The following is a 20,029-nucleotide window of genomic DNA, read 5'->3' as shown; positions in this document are numbered from 1 at the left end:
TATTTAAATACTGATACATTTATGTAACATATCGATATGGTGATTATATACAGAGAAATGTTTTAACTTTTTTCTTCATTGGAGTTTGTTACAGTTAAATATAAAACATATTTATCAAATAACTACTCTGAAGCTAATGTAATTACAATCTAAAAGATAGACTCTTTCAAATAATTTATTAAAATTAAAAGAAACATGCAACAAATTTTTGTGATTTTTCACACTTTTGATTGGTGGAATTTTTAATGCCTACATCATAGTATTTGCTTTTTACAGCCTATAATTTTCTATTTATGAAATAATTTTACCCTGAAAAATAAACATAATGTGAAAGTAATAATATAAATTGTTATGATAATATTATTTGTATTTTTTAGTGCATTTTTAATTTAAGAATTCACTATATAGCACAGCCGACTCTAGTACTAGCCGTGCTGAAGTAAAAATGGCAACACCGCGGGAGTCCGGTCTGAATATATCAACATCTAACCCTACTCTATCTGCCTCCCGGACTCCCAGACTCCCAGCCAATCAACGTCGTCGGACTCTCGGCTACTCTCTGGACTTCACATAACCTCTTTGGTTTCGTTCCAATAATTTCGCTTGTTTCAAGGTTGTTATTCACTTATATACACGTTTATCAATTCTTAAATGTTTCAATTTGATCCAAAGATGGTTTCATTTTGCTTCATACCTAAATTTTCTTGAAACCACTGTAAATATTTCAAATATCATGCTTCACAACACCAAACTACTTCGAGAGTACACAAAATTTATATCACATTTATAACAATTTTATACTACCACATCACTTCTACTTGCCATAGTTGCAACGTTTATGTATTGTTTATACATAACTAATACAAAATAGCGTATATTACTACAGCTTTTAATTAAAAAAGACGGTAATTACAATTCCGAGCACAGGACTCTGTTTTTGAAAATAGGACTCCCGATTGTCACGTGAACGGTGTTGCCACGTTGTTCAACATGGCTAGTACTAGAGTCGGCTGTGGCAGCTCCACAGCCGACTCTAGTACTAGCCGTGCTGAAGCAAAAATGGCAACACCGCGGGAGTCCGGTCTGAATATATCAACATCTAACCCTACTCTATCTGCCTCCCGGACTCCCAGACTCCCAGCCAATCAACGTCGTCGGACTCACGGCTACTCTCTGGACTTCACATAACCTCTTTGGTTTCGTTCCAATAATTTCGCTTGTTTCAAGGTTTTTATTCACTTATATACACGTTTATCAATTCTTAAATGTTTGAATTTGATCAAAAGATGGTCTCATTTTGCTTCATACCTAAATTTTCTTGAAACCACTGTAAATATTTCAAATATCATGCTTCACAACACCAAACTACTTCGAGAGTACACAAAATTTATATCACATTTATAACAATTTTATACTACCACATCACTTCTACTTGCCATAGTTGCAACGTTTATGTATTGTTTATACATAATTAATACAAAATTGCATATATTACTACAGCTTTTAATTAAAAAAGACGGTAATTACAATTCCGAGCACAGGACTCTGTTTTTGAAAATAGGACTCCCGATTGTCACGTGAGCGGTGTTGCCACGTTGTTCAGCATGGCTAGTACTAGAGTCGGCTGTGTATATAGTTATATATAGTGATATATGTAAGATGCGAAGACCAATGCAATGCGTTAGTTGATAAGCCGGGCGTGATCACGATAAAACGTCAACCACACAGTGAAAATGTCAAGGAACGATGGTAAAAAGGACTCGTCAGCATCTGCGTTTAGAAAAATCGACGTTGATCAGTATAGTGATAATAATTTCAAAGAGGAAGACGCTGACGGAGGATTGGGAGGACCAACCGGTCCAGACGAAAATGAAGTTTTGACACTTCTTAGCCAATATCCTTTCCATGACTTATATTGACATATAATATTATTATAACATATTTTCTTATATTCTCCTTAATATTTAATCAAGGGTAAGAATGCCGAAGCTTTGATATCAGTATTAAAATCTGCACCACTTGGATGTAAAAATCAACAAGTTAAGGTAACCTCAATGTCATACATTAGTTAATATTTTTGAAAGTAAATCTGTTTATATGGTAAGATAAGTAATGTTTCTTTAGAAAAGTGGAAATTTTGCTTTACGTGTATGATGTTTTAAAAAGAATTATTGAATTATTATTATAATTACAGGACAGTGCACGGAATTTGACACTGAAGGTTCTTCTAAGTATAAAATCTAATCAGATGGAAGATTGCTTAGCACAATTAGATCGGGACTTAGTGGATGTTTTAATGAAATATATTTATCGAGGATTTGAAATTCCAACAGAAGGTAGCAGTAGTCATTTATTAATTTGGCACGAAAAGGTATACAACGTAAGTGGTGTTGGCAGTATTGTAAGAGCATTTTCAGACAGCAAACGTGCTTGAAATTTTGTATATTTTCCTTTTAATGTTCATTACAACAATTACCATTAATCCTTACTGTTACTCATTGTCATTGTTAATACAATGAAGATGTAGATAGCCAAGTCATTCAATTTTCTATGTGGGAAATACAACACACTTGTGTACATTTGTTATCAATAAAGTAATTTTTATTTCTTATACATTTGGAGAAATGACTTCCTTATTTTGAATGTCCATTATCTTTGATAAACAATGTTTTTCTTTATTTATGATTCATTTTGGACAGAAGGGTTTCTTTGAATTTTGTTCACTGTCTATGGATTCTTCTATGTATCATTATTTTATAACAATTAATACATACAAAATAATACTATATATATATGTATATATTATATTCAATGGCATTCAAATCTTATCATCAGATACATAACAAAATGAATAAAATCAAAATATTACGAATTTTGTAATTGCTGTGAATAGCTTCATTATTGTAAAACAGAGTGTTCATTTACTCACATTTATCTTTTACTGTGAGCATTATCATATTTGTTTGGTGTATTAAATAAAGTGCACTCACAAATACTGCATTTGCTCTGTAAAATATTAAGAAAAAAGTAGATTTCTACAGTAGTAAACATGACAAATAAATCATTGAAAGTGTAAAGTTTACTTACTGCCCTTCTTTAAAGTATTCTTTCAATGTATTGCTAAACCTTTTACTGTACTTAACAAATTCTCTTTTCCTTTGATCTAATGCTTGTTTCCCTGCAGAGCCACTTATAAATGCAGTTACTTCATTTACTGCATCTAAAAGTTTTTTTATTGCACTTGCAATTTCTCTGTAACAAACATTAGAAATTGATAATACAGGATCATATTACTAGTGAAATTCATAAATGGAAATTCATACTTGATAGTTTCAAGGAAAGTTTTACGATCTGTTATTTCATCAGGAATTCTACTAAGTATTCTCTTTAATGAAGTTGATTTACGATTCAATTCTTGGAAAGCATCCTCGGATCTAGCCGATCTATATTCTACAACTATGGTAATAAAAAAAAAAAATTAAAACCATTTTATGCCAGTATTTAATAATGTATATTTTATTTAGTAGGAATGAAATTATACCATCATAATCAGAAGCTGCACCTTGCAATCTTAAAACACTTTCATTCATATCCAAATTAAGCTCTGCTCTTTGTATTATGCCAAGTATTAAGTCAAGCGTAATTCCTGGATGAGAATTTTCAGCTTTTAATAGAGCTGTACGTAAAGTCTGAGCAGCCAATACATTTTGCCTTTCCAGCTGTGCGTTAATCAATTAAAATAATATTTTTATATACAATTTTCTACTTGAACAATCTATTCTAAATCATACTAGGACTAGTGAATGACAGTAATTTTGAATACCTTCATCAGTATTGGTCTCAGAATGACAGGAAAAACCAGTGATGTAACTGGAGTCTCATCGCCCATTGTCATCCTTCACAACGTTTATTTATAAGTGCAGTTTATACTCAATTAAATACAGTTGGTTGATTTTTATATCACGAATAAAACAGGCATGAATAAAATTGTTTACATTAAAAGAGACTGCATTCAATCATATTCTTCAGATGACAGCTGTCACGCTCCAGGTGTCTTGTTCTAAAACGAGGTAAACAGGTTGTGCAACTTGATCTTTAAATATAACCTCGATTTTTTGTAACCAAATAATCTTCTCTTTTTACCATTTTAGCAGAACGTACCAGCAGTATCAATTCTTGAAATCAGGAAGGAAAATACATTAAACATACTATTCTATTATTAAAGTAGTAATTTTATTAATAACTTTAGAGATATTATCAAATTTCTAATACATAATGATCTCCTATTAGATTTAACCTTACATGAGTATAGTATTCCAGAATGCAAATGATCAATGAAATAGCGCCTTGACATAGCGCGGCTGGAACAAATTATATCAAAACAATAGAGGATAACCTATTAACACTTAATTGTAAATACAGAATACAATTGATTTATAATTGTAACTAAATTAAATACATCATACATAATTTATTCACACTTTCAACGATGTTGGAACGCAAAGATCCAGAAGGAAACTTATACGTTTTTGTAAGTATATTCGGCGTGAATAACCTTACTTAATTCTACATGATATTATTTCTTACAGAATGAAGAAGATTTACCGTATGAAGAGGAAATCTTAAGAAATCCTTATTCTGTGAAACATTGGCAACGTTATATAGATCATTTAAAAAGCACTAAAAGTAGTAATTTAAATATTGTATACGAGCGTGCGTTAAAAGAACTTCCTGGAAGGTATGTATATTCATTGCTGTATTTTAAAGAAATTTTCACAGAGTATTACGTATTTTACAGTTATAAGTTATGGTACAATTACCTACGTCAACGTGTGAGCCAATTGAAGGGAAGATGTATAACAGATCCTCTTTACGAAGATGTAAATAATGCATTCGAACGTGCATTAGTTTTTATGCATAAAATGCCTCGAATTTGGATGGATTATTGTACATTGATGACTGAACAATGTTATATTACACGTACTCGTCAAGTTTTTGATCGTGCGCTTAGAGCTCTTCCTATCACTCAGCACCATCGAATATGGCCATTGTATATTGAATTTTTAAAGAAACATAATGTATATGAGACTGCTATTAGAGTTTTTAGAAGATATCTGAAGGTATATTAAAACCTTAAAGTAGGATTAAAACCTGTATTCGTTCCTTTATAAGTATAATATGTATTTTGTCTTTAGTTAGCTCCGGAAGACACAGAAGAATATATTGAGTATCTAATATCAATTGGTAAACTGGACGAAGCGGCTGTAAAACTAGCACAGATTGTTAATCAAGATGATTTTGTATCAAAGCATGGAAAATCAAACCATCAACTGTGGAATGAATTGTGCGATTTAATATCGAAGAATCCTTCTAAAATAAAATCTCTTAATGTAGATGCTATTATCAGGGGTGGTTTAAGACGTTATACTGATCAATTAGGGCCTTTATGGAATTCTTTAGCAGACTATTACGTTCGTAGTGGTTTATTTGAAAGGGTAATAAACTATTTTCGCATATTGTAATACCATACAATATAGAGACAGTTTACTGTGTAGACTACTCATCTTGAAAGTTTTATAATCGTATGTTTTGCTCCTTGATAGGCAAGAGACATTTACGAGGAAGCAATTCAGACAGTAACTACTGTTAGAGATTTTACCCAAGTTTTTGATGCTTACGCACAGTTTGAAGAACTTAGCCTCAGTAAACGTATGGAAGAAGCTTCCAAGAATCCTACTGAAGATGGTATAAGTATAGATACATGTATTATTGTTCCATAAAACTTATAGTTTTTAATTTTGTAACATTGTGTTTTATAGATGATATTGATTTGGAATTAAGATTAGCACGATTCGAACATTTAATGGAAAGACGTTTATTATTACTTAATTCCGTGCTATTAAGACAAAATCCTCATAACGTGCAAGAATGGCATAAAAGGGTTATGCTTTATGAAGGGCAACCACACGAGGTACAGTAAATTATTATTAATTTTAATAAAGAACTCTCTAAAATTTATTATTAAATTTCTTTTTAGATTATCAATACGTACACGGAAGCCGTGCAGACTGTGCAACCACAATTAGCAGTAGGTAAACTGCATACCTTGTGGGTTGCGTTTGGCAAATTCTATGAAGAAAATGGACAAATAGCAGATGCCAGAGTAGTTTTCGAGAAAGCCACTCACGTACCTTATACCAAAGTCGATGACCTTGCTTCTGTGTGGTGTGAATGGGCAGAGATGGAAATTAGGCATGGGTATTGTATCTCTTTGTTCCGGAAAACAGTGCGGTTTATATCTTTTAATTAACAAGTTTCTTTGTACAGAAATTATAAAGAAGCTCTAAAACTAATGCATCGTGCCACTGCTATGCCGTTCCGTAAAGTAGCTTATCACGATGAAACCGAAACTGTACAAATGAGATTATACAAATCTTTGAAAGTATGGTCTATGTACGCCGATCTGGAAGAAAGTTTTGGTACATTTAAGGTATATCTTTGAAAATATAAAATTACATAATTTTTCATTTGACATACTTATCATTTTTTTAATTTTTTATGCAGACATGTAAAGCAGTGTACGATAAAATCATAGACTTAAAAATTGCGACACCACAAATCATTATTAATTATGGTCTCTTTTTAGAGGAAAATAAGTACTTTGAAGAAGCTTTCAGGGTATGTATTACTTTATAATCTATTTTATAATTTCGTTATTAATAATAATACATTTTTGCAGGCATACGAAAAGGGAATCGCGCTTTTCAAATGGCCGAATGTTTATGATATATGGAATACTTATCTTACTAAATTTTTAAAACGTTACGGCGGCACAAAATTGGAACGAACACGAGATTTATTTGAACAGTGCTTGGAACATTGTCCACCGAAATACGCCAAAGGTATTAGATTTTAATATTTACCGTACAATTATGTATTTATTTATGTTATTATTTATTGCAGCTTTGTATTTATTATACGCCAAATTAGAAGAAGAACATGGTCTAGCCAGGCATGCTATGTCCGTGTATGAACGTGCGACAAGCGCTGTTCTTCCGGAAGAAAGATTTGAGGTACAGCATTTAACAGATATGTTATCCTTACTCTGTTATTAATACCTGCAATTTATATTTTAGATGTTCAACATATATATCAAGAAAGCAGCAGACATATATGGCGTTCCAAAAACGAGACAGATTTACGAAAAAGCCATAGAAGTACTTAACGAAGAGAATACGAGAGAAATGTGCTTGCGATTTGCTGAAATGGAAACGAAGTTGGGAGAAGTCGACAGAGCTAGGGCAATATATGCGCATTGCAGCCAAATATGCGATCCAAGGGTAAGAAACATAAAACTTCTTTGTATTTTTGTATTAACATTTTTTCTGTTTTATGTAGGTAACATCAAATTTCTGGCAAATATGGAAAGAATTCGAAGTGAGACACGGCAATGAAGATACAATGCGTGAAATGCTTCGAATTAAACGCAGCGTTCAAGCTATGTACAATACCCAAGTGAACATGATGTCTGCTCAAATGTTAAACAATGCTACGAATCCACCATCCGATGTACCATTAGATGCAATGCGACTTCTAGATAGTAAAACACCAAGTACAGGTTTGATTCATCTACTTTTTAATCGATTTCGAAAAAAGAGGAGGTTACTCAATTCGATCAGTATATATATTAGGTGTACAAATTAATTCAGTACCTTTGATAATACACTTTCTTAGTTACTATTTTAAATTCGAATATTTTCCCGCGCTTTAGTGAATTTGAAAAATGGCGCGAGAATATGATATCGATAACAATAAATTCAATAATTGTGGTTATTATAACTTCTTAAAAATAAGCCATTAATTTAAAAAAGAAAAGGCACCAAATTAGTTTGTACACCTAATTATATATCTTTTTTTGTAGATAAATATTTTCTAATTGATACAATTAAATATTTCATGTTACTAATACGATTTTATAGATAACGTTACTACGTACAAGGATAGCATTAAATTCGTTCGTGGTGTAACTGAAAAAGATGGCAAACCGGAGTCTCAAGTAAATAATCCAGATGAGATTGATATTGACGTAGACGAAGTTAATGACAATGAAGTTGATATAGAAGAAGGTAGTGAATAATATCTGATAACTTATTTAGATTTTTATTACATTTTATTACATGTAATATGTTTATAAATTATGTTGGACACTCTTTGTAGCAACACACTTATTTAATTTCTTTTTACTTTCAGATATACCTGTCGAGAAACAAAGTATTCCGTCACAAGTATTTGGTAGTTTAAAAACAACTGAAGGAGAAGACGACTAAGGCGTAGGTAAATTATAATGTGCAAAAGACAAGTGAATAATAAAATTCACAATAAACAAGATTTGTAATTATATATCTAATACTATCAATCATGCCAACACAAATTTATTTCTTAAAAAAAAAAAATGAAAGAAAAAAATAAATAGTTTGTAAAGTTCTTTTTTATAATACCACCATTTTTATTTGCAAGTTAATATCATTGCAGTGAGCAATCTGTGGCAGTACCAAACTCATCGCTAACAAAATAAAAATGTTCCTCGTTAAACATTGAATTATATTATTTATTGTTACAAGATATTAAATTACATATCTTGGCGGATTTATAAAATGGAGATCATTATAAACTTCAGATTCATCCATATCAGAATGATTTTGTATAGATGTTTGCTCTTTACGGATGCCGCCAAATACTATCAATTCACCTCGACCCGCCACAAGCGAATAAAGTATTCTTTCATCAGGACCTGATTGATTGTTATACTTCAAAGGAATCCATGAAGCTGTACATTCATCACACAAGACATTCGTAATATCCAACACGAATATAGATAATGTATTTCCTGTTTTTTTCGCAGGTTTTGATTGCGTTCTTCGATTTCTAATACTTTCTTCCATTCTACGAAGAGATTCTAATTGCCTTTGTCGATTACTATTGGTGCCATTACGCACTGGTTCATCACGAAAAGCAGCCATACTTAAAACATTATCATTGCATAATGTTAAACTCTTTGTAAAGTTAGAAGGATGAGAGGAAGGACGTGGATTTTTCACAGGGACCCTTGCAAAAGATCCATGTCTACCATTAACATTTACATCTCTATCAATTTGAGGTCCATTTCCTTGCCTGAAACCAAAAGATAATTTTAAATTTATGTAAAACTGATGTTAACGGTAAATTTAAACGACCACAAACCTTCCATGTACAGAAGAATCGTTTGTTTGCGGTGAGACTGTTTTCTGACAAGTAACTTTCTTCAGTGATATACTCATATCATTTGGTTTGTTCTGACACTTATTTATACTGAGAACAATAACATAGTTTCCCACCTATTAAATTATAAAATAGATATATAATATAGGATATTACAACTTGTAATTAATAGTATTTGAAATAAGATATTACTTTGCAAGCTTGATGACACCAAATACGCGTCGGTGCCCATTCTGTATTATGCATATTTACTTTTATCCATGTCCAAGTTTCACCTTCCATTTTCAGCAACCAAGCATCGTTCATGGCAACGTTTGGACCAGTACAGCCTCCTAATTTTTGAAATATTAATAATAAATCCTTTGTCAAATTATATTGTGACGAAGGAATCTCTCACGAATATAATAGATACGATACTTTACCTAAAACGAGAAGATGTTTATCTCCAAGCTCAATTTGTGATTGACCATAGCGCGGTTGTGGTTTCAAGTTTGATGTGGCTTGTTTATGCCAACTGTACGAATCCAGATTCAAACACCATACGTCATTGGATCTACCTCAAAATAATATCTTGTTATGAGATTAAACTTTGAGAGAAAAATTTAATACTTTTAAATACGTTACCTATCTCCATTGCAGATACCACCAAAAATAATCATTTGATTTTTATGGATGGATGCTGAATGCGCTGAAGTGGGTGGAGGTGTTTCCAATGTATTTATAGCATTCCATTTATTTGATTCTATAGAATACACATGCAATTCATTGAATAATTTCCATTGCTGAAAATACATGTAATAACAGGAATTTATAAGCGACGTTTCAGTTATATTATTTGTGATTGGACTTATATATACCTGATGTAAAGGATACGGCGATGGATGGGACCATCCGCCAAACAAAATGAAGCATTTTTTATAATACAACATAGTAGCGCAAGCTTTAGGAGACGGGTAATTCCCCATAGTGATTAATCTAACCCACGTTCTTGTGTCCAAGTCTAATCTCCACAAATCATTAAATGTTGTACTAGTAGCTGTACATCCGCCAAAAACATACATAGAGTTTTCATATGTACAAGCAGAATGAGAATGTCTCTTGGCAATAGTAGGCATCCAGTGCGTAGATGGCCATGGACTCCAAAGTAACGAACCGTAAGCCACAGACTTATGAAAATGTGCTTTATTGTGCTGTATCACATCTATTAACGGAGTAAGAATTTTATTTCCAAGGAAACATTGTGTATATATAATATAAAATAAATGTACGTACTTTTAGTGGCACGGAACCATCTTTTGGATACAAGCTTACATTCCTGAAGATCTTTGTACGGTGGAATCAGACTTAAAATATATTCTAATAAAACGTCCGGTAAATCGTCGATGTTACACTCCATTTTATAGTAAATATTCATTAAAATCGTCCCGTTATTAAATTACTACGATCTTTATTGATGTTTTAACTTTCGAGACGATAGAAAACTGTTTGTATTTTAATCATGTTCCTGAAATATCACTTTTTAGTAACTCCAACAATTTCAGATTTCTCCACCTAAGAATCAAGAGAATTTTGTATGTAACAAATTCGGCATCTTCGTCGTACAGCAAGCATTCATGTTTACTGTGCACATTTTACTAAACTATCTTTTTAAAACCAACAAACAAACAATTATTAGGATTTTTATAAAGAAAAATAACCTAAAGCCGTGCGAAATTGCCAAGCAATTATGCGACATGGATCCTTACATTCTGGCTATCATGAAACAACACTCATTTGACAGTGATTAAAAGAGCTTTAGACCCTGTTCAGTTTTGTCATTAGGTGTGGTACTTGAAAATTTCATTTTATTATCGATTCTTCAATAACTATTCTTTTTATGTCTATTTTATCACTGAACGAAATATCCTTGCATAAATAAAAACATCATTAAAAAAGTTATTGTAGTTCATCAACTTCGGGCGTTTATTCGTCACTATACTTTGCGGTTTTAAGAACCCAAGCAATGAAATAAATTTATTCAAAAATAAGTATTCTTTTACAGCTAATTGTTTTTCAACAAATACATGCGAATTTCATAAGAAATAATATGCCAATTAAATTTTCTATAAATGTTACATTAATTATTCGATTTAATATTCACGTGTGAGAAGTTATACTTATAGCGTATCTCCAATACATCAACCACCGTGTGTGTCCTACTCGAATTACAAATGATTAATTGTTAGTAAAAATGATATTTATATCAATTTTATTGTTGTTCATCTGTCGAGAAGTAAGAAATGTTGAAATAGATCCATCGAAAACAATAATTTCGGGTCCAGGATTGAAACCAGATAAAATAACAATGAGGGCAAGATATATTTTCTTGCAGTTTGTTGATACAGAAGGAAAAAAGTATATTTTTCTTTTTATTATATATAAAATTATAAATATTTCACATTATGAATTTTTCATTTATTTAAAAATTATTTTTGGTGTTTTTAGTTTAACAGAATCACCTGGAAAAGATGTGATCTCTGTTTCCACGCAAGGGCAAACTTCAACAGGCCAATTGTGTCATATATGGACCCAAATTTTAGATTGCAAAGATGGGAATTTCATTGTTAGATATAAATTACACAGCACATGCTTCAATCTAAAATTAATAATAGAATTAAAACAGCATAATTCACCTATTCTTTCATTGAAAGCTGAAGGTATAGTTAAGTTTAATGTCTATCATACCAGTTATTATTTTCATAAAGTAACAAAGGATTCATATAAAATTTTTTTAGGACCAACTTACGAAGAAGAATGTTATTGTCCGAACCCTGATATTAATAATTGGTTGGATAATTTTGAATGTGCAAAAAATTATACTCAGATACATAACGATCTTGCTGGTTTTACAAATGTAGATTTTGACAAAATACGTGAAGATATTGTAAAAGCGTATGATAGGCCTGGAAGTGTCAGTCTCTGTCATTACGTAGTTAAATCTAACAAAGTAAGTACTACTGTACTAAGTTCAAAACTGTATTTGAACTAAGACTAGGTGAAATAAGATTTTCAGGGAATGTCATGGCAAATACGTAGGCTTCAAAATATTCATGGATTCCATTCTGTTGTCTGTCACTCGAAAAGTCATTTTGCCAGATATTGAATTTTTTGTAAACTTGGGAGACTGGCCGCTTGTTCCAAAAAACAACAAGGATTACCCTATCTTTTCTTGGTGCGGCTCTTATGACTCAAGAGATATCGTCATGCCCACTTATGACCTTACAGAATCATCATTAGAGGCGATGGGAAGGTATAGATCATATCCATATTTCAGACAACTTGTCTAGAAGATTATGTACTGAACAATTTATACATTGATTGATGTATATAAAACAGGGTAATGTTAGATATATTATCTGTGCAAGGTAATACGGATACACCATGGGAAAAAAAGATAGAGAAAGTTTTTTGGCGTGGTCGTGATTCATCTAGGGAACGACTTGATTTGATTGACATTTCAAGAAAACATCCTGATTTGTTTAATGCCTCAATTACAAATTTCTTTTTCTTTAAAAATGAAATGGATAAATATGGCCCTGGGCAAAGCCATGTATCTTTCTTTGATTTTTTTAAGGTAAAAGAATATGATATCATAAGTATATAATTTTAACAAAATGTAACGGTATTAACACCTTTGCAGTACAAATATCAGTTAAGTATCGATGGATCAGTAGCTGCATATAGAGTTCCCTATCTGCTTGCTGGGGATGCTTTAGTATTAAAACAAGAATCAAAATATTATGAATATTTTTACAACGATCTTGTACCTGGAGAACATTATGTGCTAGTTAAAAGTGATTTGTCGGATCTGGTGGAGAAGATCGTGTGGGCCAAAAATCACGACAAAGACGCACGAGAGATTGTCAAATCTGCTAGACAGTTTGTAAGAAATAATTTGCTGCCACAGAACGTATTCTGCTATCATGTAGCATTGTTTTATGTAAGAAAGATTATCAAATATTCAACGGATGCAACTTTATTTATTTTAAATACATGTTATAAAATAACATGTACATATTTTATGTTTTAGGAATGGAGTAAACGCTTAAAGAGTAAAGTTAATGTACTAAATAACATGGAAGAAGTGCTGCAACCTAAGCATTCTTGTAAATGTTATAATGACAATATAAAATTTAACGAAGAGCTTTAGCTTTACTAACTTCGTGGATATCGTTTAAGTATCTGGTATGTAAAAAATATGTACCAATTTAAATTTTTACGTAATTCTGTAAATGACAGACAATATTTATTTTACAGCAAATAGTAGAAGGAAAGAAGACGGATTTTAAAATATTTAAAAATTACATTAACTAATTTCTACTTTACATATTGGTAAGATCTTTTTCTATTTTTAATACATACTCTTATCAAATAAAAATTTAATGTAAGAATCTGTATTATTGATCCACCTTAAATATCTATGTAATATATACTCGTGAAGTAAAAAGAAAAGAAAAAAGAATCGAATTTTCAAGGAATAGATAAGAAGCAATATGCAAATCCATAAATTTGTTTAATGACAATAAAAAAAATATAAAATTAGGTAAGTAAATATAAAATTATTTCTAAGGCAAACGTATACATTGGAAGCCATAAATAGGTAGTGTATGTTGTATCTTGTTTCATACATTTTATTTCGGTGTAACAGATATGTTTATGCTGTATTATGCACACCGAAATTTCCAAGCTACACATTTTTAAATAGTTGCAATAAGCTTATCTCCCTAATATATGAAATAATATTACATAGAAATCACTGCATATACCTATATAAATATGTAATTACAAATGCATGAAATTGAAACTGTAATATTCCAATCAAATAATTAATGGAAATTTTTGAAACTAGAAGATACAATGTATACAAAAATTAAAGTATTTTTCAACAAACATTAAATAATTTCAATGAAATTTCAGCAGCACTTTTCCTTAATCATATATAATCTTCTATTATTTGTCTCATTATGCGACATTGGACGATACGCTATTAAGAATTAAATTAAGATTTTACATGCCATTTGTTACAAATTTGCAACTGAATTATTTTTATATTAAATTTGATTATTATACGAATTTACATTAACATATACTCTATTGTGGGGGTGGTTGATATCCATAACCTCCGTACTGATTTGGTGGTGGAGGTCCTTGAGGTCCAGGAGGAGGAGGCATATGACCACCGGGTGGCCGTGGTGGATACTGGGGATATCCTTGTCCTGTTGGCGGTGGTGGATAACTCTGAGGAGGATACTGTGGATGCCCATAATGCTGGCCACCCTGAGGAGGATGAGGAGTGTATACCTATAATTCAAAATAACATTAAATATACATATCTACAATAATTAGATAAACACTTCTTTATCTTAAAAGGTTGATACCTGTGGTTGTCCACCCGGGGTCGGTGGTACGTATGTCTGAGTAGTAGCTGGACCATATCCAGGTTGTGGTTGAGGACCTGGCGGTGGAGCAGGACCTTGAGGAGGTCCTGATGGTGGCTGAAATCCACTTGGCGCAGGACTTTGAGACTGTTGTTGCGACTGTGGCGGTGTCTGAGATTGTTGTTGAGACTGTTGTGGTTGATGCGGTGATTGATGTGTAGGAGGCTGATGAGAAGACTGATGGGATGATTGATGAGGTGGTTGATGAGGAGCATGAGGAGGCTGGTGCGGAGACTGATGTGGGGGTTGATGCGGTGGATGCGACGTCGGATGAGGTGTCTGATGAACTGGATACCCGGATGGAGCAGGACCCGGAGGAGCATAACTTCCACCTTGCGAAGTAGGCGGTGGACCGCTACTCGGTGGATAAGTTTGAGTTGACGCAGACGGTGTGCTTGTAGGTTGACTGCTTTGAGCGTAAGTATTAACTCCACTTGCTGAGGCAGTGCTGAATGGAGGAGATGTAGAAACTGGACCGTACTGGGTACCACCAGGACCAGGACTCGGTTGATTACCATAGTTAGGTTGAGGACCAGTGTTTTGTTGAGAACCAGGCTGAGGAGGCTGAGCGCTGGATGTAGGAGGAGCTGGGTAATTCTGAGGTGGAACGCTATTTGCATATGCTTGAGACGACGGAGGGGGATAATTTCCAGGTTGACCACCTCCGTATGCATTTTGAGGTGGAGCTTGAGATGGAGGTTGTTGATAATTTGGTTGCGGGCTGGGACTACCGTATTGTCCTGGCTGTTGTTGTTGACCGCTTGATGGAAAGTTTTGTTGAGAAGGATTAGAAGGCGGATAACCCTGTTGACTGGGTGGTGGTGGGCCATAACCTGTGGGAGGCTGAGTGCCTCCTGGCGGTGGATATCCACCTGGTTGAGGGCCATAACTATTTACAGTAGTCGGAGGTCCATAGTTTGGCTGTGTCGATGTACTATATCCCTGCTGTTGCGATGTATTTGGTGGTCCATATTGATTGGGCTGTCCTGGAGTATATGCAGACCCTTGCGGCCCTTGATAATTGGATCCAGAATTCTGATTGGCATATTGAGCAGGATAACCTTGTTGCGAAGGTTGTTGAGGGTAACCTTGAGGTCCTCTGTATTGTTGCGGGCCAGGTGCATTAGGTGGTCCTTTAAAAGAATACAAAATAACAGATTTAAATACAATATTGCTTTAGGGAAAGAATTCTAAGTCAAAATAAAACTTACTACTTATAGCAGGTCCTTGACCAGGCATTACAGGGCCACGGTATCCTCCTTGTGTCATCGGCTGTCCTTGGCTAAAACTTGACATTGGTAATGTTGGTTGATTATTTGGAGGTATCTCTCCTCCAGGCCCGGTTGATCCTGCAGGAGCATTGGGTAGACCTTGTGGATTTATCATACCATGTTGAGGACCATTAGGAATTCCTTGTGGAGGCTTATAATACAAGTAAAAATATTGTTAATAAATGTATAACTATGCATTATACTCATAATTATCATAATAATATTTCTTACTGGTAATAATGCTTGGATGTTTTGGTTTGCATCAGCAATCGATGCTAAATATACTAAATTACGATGTAACATTTGTTGGTACCTAAAGAAAGATTACATCACAAATATATTATTACATTAACATATACTTTTTACATATCTAAAAGCTGAACATGAATTTTACTTACTGTATACATTCTTGCGGTTTTCCTTTGCTTTGATATTCTTGTATCGTTTGTATAAGCTGACTATTTTCATCAAGCATCTACACCAGTATATAAATCATAAAAATTATTGAACAAGTTATTGCTAAGATGTTGATATGTAATGCAAATAACAATACAATTATAAGATTAATGTGTTGGATTCTTTACCTTCTGTATTTGGGCAGGATTTGGTGGCGGCCTACCGCGTTGAGCAAAGGTCACGGACATGTTTTACAATGGCTTATAGATCGTCAAGAAATTTTGAAAGATACGGTTTACTTTTACTTCCAGTTTTGCTCGTGCAACACGTAAGTTCTTAGTTCCTCCTCCAAATCGTTGTACTTGTTTGAAACTTTAAAGATTTCGTTATAATATTGGTTGTCTACATTGCTGCACTGTGAAGTCTAGAAAGGAACAACTTTGCGTGACTCTTACGAATATGTAAAAAGTTAGAAGTTTTTTGTTCAAAATGATTTTTAGAGAAAAGAGAACTTGTATACAACGAACCGCTCTCAGCGATTGCTTCGCAAAATTTCTAGCTTTACAAATAAGAGAAGGTGGCTGTCCATTTCTAAAATAGAAAGCTTGGGAAAAGAGCGTACCGTGTGGCAAATGCGCGAACTACGTATGTGGTAAAATATATACAGTAAAGTATCCCTACTTGGCAATATCTCGGGATCACCGGGTGCCAACAATAAAATATGCAGTAGAAACGTTCAAATGTTTTACTTTCATTGTAATAATTGATATTGTTGTGTATAAGTGACTTTATTTCAGTAATGGATGTAGTTTTAGGAGCTCATTAATTAAGGTTTAGGGGATACATTTCACACCGTAGAGCTTATAATACTAAATTAGTATAAGCTTTATGTCCTATACTTTATACTCACCCTCGTAGAACACAGTTGCAATTACACTCACAATAAGAATATACACTGTCCTACATGCATATTAAATCACTTATAAAAAGAAACTTTAGATTCGATCAGCGTCGCCATCATGGATTTCATTTCAATTTCTTGTTTCATATTGTTTCAAACCATGTACATATATTACTTTTAAATAAAGACTATAATAAACATATGAAACAATGTTAACACTAATTTTTCTAATTACATGATTTACCAGAGTATGTATTTTCTGTAAAGTGCAATTTACCATAATAATAAATAAAACTCATCCAAATTTCTGTTTATAGCAACCATTAAGCAATCTCTTCCTTATGAAAATTCTTTTGAAATAAATGTTTTTAATTGTGTGGTGACTGTATATAGCTTTGTTATGCAGTACCAACCAGCCACTACAGGCCCAACAAGGCTGGAAAAATGATTAAAAAATTGTTTGACAAACTTGCATTTTAAAAAGACCGCCTAACATTAAAATTTTTTTAATTCGACCCTAGCGCCGTCTATACAAAAGCCGCGGAAACTATTCGACAAGTTACCGACTAAGATTCCAAAAAAAAGAAAGTCAGTCGATAACTTGTTGAGTAGTTTGAGCCGTTTTTGTATAGATGGTGTTAGGATCGAATTTGAAAGATTTTAATTTTAGGCGGTCTTTTTAAAATGCAAGTTTGTCAAACAATTATTTTAATGAAACACTTAAATCAAAACACAGTAATTACTTCCCAATATGAGAAGTTTGCCCTAGAACGAGGTGCGACCTCCTCAGTCTTATAGCGATCGCCAAGGGGTGCGGATCAACCTATCAAACATACATATACTTCTAATTTCCCTTTGGAGTTTATTTAATTTACTTTATTTATTTTTTCCGCTTATTAACAAGCTCATCAAAGAGAAATAAAATTTGTGATTTTATCTCTCTTCTGGGCCTTGGCTGACCACCCCTTTTATTTATTACGAGTGACACTCTGCACACCAACGTGACATTCGTGGTGTCAAGGACCCCGAAGCACCGGTGACTCTGCATACCAACATGATTTCATCCGGGGTGACAGGGACACCGCTGCTAAAATGTGCGACCCATAAACTTTAACCCTACTAGTTCTCAAGTTGAAAAGTGACACGGACGGACGTCTTTACGCTTTATACATACTAGTGGAACGCCCCGTGCTATGCACGGGGAATTAATCAGTTATAATTTGACTTATGGACCTCGGCTCAACCTTCCCAGTTATTTATTATTTTCTTGTCTTTAAGGGCCTCACGAGGCTCAACCCTTTATCACTGCATCCCTTACATGTCTGCATCCTTAACATCCCTGTATCCTTTATATCATTACATTCCCTATATTCCTGTTTCTCGTATATTCCGGCATTCCTTATACCTCGGCATCCCTTACAACTCTGTACCCTTTATATCTCTGTATCCCTTACACTCCTGAATTCTCCCTGCATCTCTTGTATCCTTTCAACCCTTATAATAAATATATTATAACTATAATACTTATGGCCACTGGTTCGAGTAAAGGTAAGTAAAGGTAAGTAAAGGTAAGTAAAGTCTCGTAAAAAATAATTTTAAATTTTATTTTTGGAAAAATTTAGTTCATTTTTTACCGCTAGAGGGCGCTAATTCGAGGTCGAAAATTTAGTTCACATTTTTGCCGCTAGAGGGCCAAAATTCGTGCATGATATAGTTCCTTTTTCCGAAACCAGATGGCGCTGACCCGAGGTCGAAAATTTAGTTCGCATTTTTGCCGCTAGAGGGCCAAAATTGGTGCATGATATAGTTCCTTTTTCCGAAACCAGATGGCGCTGACCCGAGGTCGAAAATTTAGTTCGCATTTTTGCCGCTAGAGGGCCAAAACTGGTGCATGATATAGTTCCTTTTTCCGAAACCAGATGGCGCTGACCCGAGGTCGAAAATTTAGTTCGCATTTTTGCCGCTAGAGGGCCAAAATTGGTGCATAATATAGTTCCTTTTCCCGAAACCAGATGGCGCTGACCCGAGGTCGAAAATTTAGTTCGCATTTTTGCCGCTAGAGGGCCAAAATTTTTGCGTGATTTAGTTCCCTTTTTTACCGACAGGAGGCGCTATGATGGGATGCTTACAAAAGGGATGCAAGGATGTAAGGGATGCAGAGTTGTAAGGAATGCAAGGATATAAGGGATGCAGGGATGTAAGGAATGCAGGGATGTAAAGAATGCAGGAGTGTAACGGACGCAGGGTTTTAAGGAATGCTGGGGTATAAAGAAAGCGGGGATGTGAGGAATGCAGAGCTGTTGAAGGATGCTGGGATATAAAGAAAGCGGGGATGTGAGGAATGCAGAGCTGTTGAAGGATGCTGGGATATAAAGAAAGCGGGGATGTGAGGAATGCAGAGCTGTTGAAGGATGCTGGGATATGAAGAAAGGCGTCACCTGAGGGAGATGGGACGGTGGGCCATGAAGATATTACATACCAGGCTTGCCGCCCCCACCGGGGCGAAGAGATTGGGTGGAGCCCCCGCTCCCCCCGAAGAGAAGGACCCGTTTCTCCCCCAACATCGATCGCGGATGTGAAGGATGCACACGGAAGTAATAAAATCAACACGTTCGTCCTCCTAATGAGTTTATTCAATACTCGAGACACGTATAGTTTTTGATATCGAAGCAATCTGTTATTACCATCAAAGTGCGTTAGACTGTTGCAGTACGAAGTATTTCTGA

The 20,029-nt window shown here is 34.0% G+C and overlaps 6 protein-coding genes across 12 annotated transcripts; 3 read left to right on the top strand and 3 right to left on the bottom strand.

Moving 5' to 3' along the window:
• The first annotated feature begins 1,654 nt into the window (after positions 1 to 1,654).
• LOC114880643 (actin-related protein 2/3 complex subunit 5-C) lies at positions 1,655 to 2,613 on the top strand. The gene is made up of 3 exons (XM_029196878.2): positions 1,655 to 1,894; positions 1,973 to 2,045; positions 2,195 to 2,613. The coding sequence occupies exons 1-3, from the start codon at positions 1,734 to 1,736 to the stop codon at positions 2,432 to 2,434; spliced, it is 474 nt and encodes a 157-aa protein (XP_029052711.1). The 5' UTR covers positions 1,655 to 1,733; the 3' UTR covers positions 2,435 to 2,613.
• On the bottom strand, positions 2,428 to 3,916 carry LOC114880640 (programmed cell death protein 10). The gene is made up of 5 exons (XM_029196876.2): positions 3,824 to 3,916; positions 3,542 to 3,719; positions 3,324 to 3,456; positions 3,088 to 3,252; positions 2,428 to 3,006 (listed from the first exon to the last, which is right to left on the bottom strand). Exons 1-5 carry the CDS (start codon positions 3,893 to 3,895, stop codon positions 2,922 to 2,924), a joined length of 633 nt encoding a protein of 210 aa, XP_029052709.1. The 5' UTR covers positions 3,896 to 3,916; the 3' UTR covers positions 2,428 to 2,921.
• A 63-nt stretch (positions 3,917 to 3,979) lies between these two features.
• On the top strand, positions 3,980 to 8,799 carry LOC114880631 (pre-mRNA-splicing factor syf1 homolog). 2 transcript variants are annotated; one of them, XM_029196861.2, is made up of 17 exons: positions 3,980 to 4,070; positions 4,152 to 4,224; positions 4,313 to 4,531; positions 4,590 to 4,738; positions 4,799 to 5,120; positions 5,196 to 5,495; positions 5,604 to 5,745; positions 5,820 to 5,971; positions 6,038 to 6,258; positions 6,328 to 6,490; positions 6,565 to 6,678; positions 6,740 to 6,902; positions 6,964 to 7,073; positions 7,137 to 7,340; positions 7,399 to 7,618; positions 7,980 to 8,126; positions 8,251 to 8,492. In XM_029196861.2, exons 3-17 carry the CDS (start codon positions 4,490 to 4,492, stop codon positions 8,325 to 8,327), a joined length of 2,526 nt encoding a protein of 841 aa, XP_029052694.1. In that variant the 5' UTR covers positions 3,980 to 4,070; positions 4,152 to 4,224; positions 4,313 to 4,489; the 3' UTR covers positions 8,328 to 8,492. The 2 variants fall into 2 exon arrangements, with proteins under 2 accessions (XP_029052694.1, XP_029052695.1); XM_029196862.2 differs by lacking the exons at positions 3,980 to 4,070; positions 4,152 to 4,224 and adding an exon at positions 8,708 to 8,799 and having other exon boundaries at positions 4,383 to 4,531; positions 8,251 to 8,334.
• On the bottom strand, positions 8,588 to 11,370 carry LOC114880633 (F-box only protein 42-like). 3 transcript variants are annotated; one of them, XM_029196868.2, is made up of 8 exons: positions 10,956 to 11,370; positions 10,531 to 10,809; positions 10,116 to 10,459; positions 9,883 to 10,040; positions 9,681 to 9,811; positions 9,451 to 9,590; positions 9,241 to 9,374; positions 8,588 to 9,171 (listed from the first exon to the last, which is right to left on the bottom strand). In XM_029196868.2, exons 2-8 carry the CDS (start codon positions 10,670 to 10,672, stop codon positions 8,625 to 8,627), a joined length of 1,596 nt encoding a protein of 531 aa, XP_029052701.1. In that variant the 5' UTR covers positions 10,673 to 10,809; positions 10,956 to 11,370; the 3' UTR covers positions 8,588 to 8,624. The 3 variants fall into 3 exon arrangements, with proteins under 3 accessions (XP_029052701.1, XP_029052700.1, XP_046144089.1); XM_029196867.2 differs by having other exon boundaries at positions 11,004 to 11,370; XM_046288133.1 differs by having other exon boundaries at positions 10,531 to 10,762; positions 11,004 to 11,370.
• A 45-nt stretch (positions 11,371 to 11,415) lies between these two features.
• On the top strand, positions 11,416 to 13,822 carry LOC114880635 (protein O-glucosyltransferase 2-like). 2 transcript variants are annotated; one of them, XR_003790110.2, is made up of 9 exons: positions 11,416 to 11,652; positions 11,743 to 11,954; positions 12,033 to 12,244; positions 12,303 to 12,547; positions 12,634 to 12,871; positions 12,938 to 13,237; positions 13,328 to 13,482; positions 13,555 to 13,629; positions 13,739 to 13,822. XR_003790110.2 is itself a non-coding variant. In XM_029196871.2 (8 exons), exons 1-7 carry the CDS (start codon positions 11,489 to 11,491, stop codon positions 13,445 to 13,447), a joined length of 1,491 nt encoding a protein of 496 aa, XP_029052704.2. In that variant the 5' UTR covers positions 11,416 to 11,488; the 3' UTR covers positions 13,448 to 13,482; positions 13,555 to 13,690. The 2 variants fall into 2 exon arrangements, 1 of the variants encoding a protein (XP_029052704.2); XM_029196871.2 differs by lacking the exon at positions 13,739 to 13,822 and having other exon boundaries at positions 13,555 to 13,690.
• Positions 13,792 to 19,946, bottom strand: LOC114880632 (basic salivary proline-rich protein 1). Of its 3 annotated transcripts, none has more exons than XM_046288132.1 (7): positions 19,783 to 19,946; positions 16,591 to 16,826; positions 16,405 to 16,481; positions 16,238 to 16,319; positions 15,947 to 16,157; positions 14,676 to 15,868; positions 13,792 to 14,598 (listed from the first exon to the last, which is right to left on the bottom strand). In XM_046288132.1, exons 2-7 carry the CDS (start codon positions 16,648 to 16,650, stop codon positions 14,389 to 14,391), a joined length of 1,833 nt encoding a protein of 610 aa, XP_046144088.1. In that variant the 5' UTR covers positions 16,651 to 16,826; positions 19,783 to 19,946; the 3' UTR covers positions 13,792 to 14,388. The 3 variants fall into 3 exon arrangements, with proteins under 3 accessions (XP_046144088.1, XP_029052698.1, XP_029052697.1); XM_029196865.2 differs by lacking the exon at positions 19,783 to 19,946 and adding an exon at positions 17,313 to 17,428; XM_029196864.1 differs by lacking the exon at positions 19,783 to 19,946 and adding an exon at positions 16,930 to 17,018.
• Between the last annotated feature and the right edge of the window lie 83 nt (positions 19,947 to 20,029).

Source organism: Osmia bicornis, chromosome 12, assembly GCF_907164935.1.
Source record: "Osmia bicornis bicornis chromosome 12, iOsmBic2.1, whole genome shotgun sequence".
Taxonomy (NCBI): Eukaryota; Metazoa; Arthropoda; class Insecta; order Hymenoptera; family Megachilidae; genus Osmia; species Osmia bicornis.
This window is presented reverse-complemented; position numbering and strand designations above follow the sequence as displayed.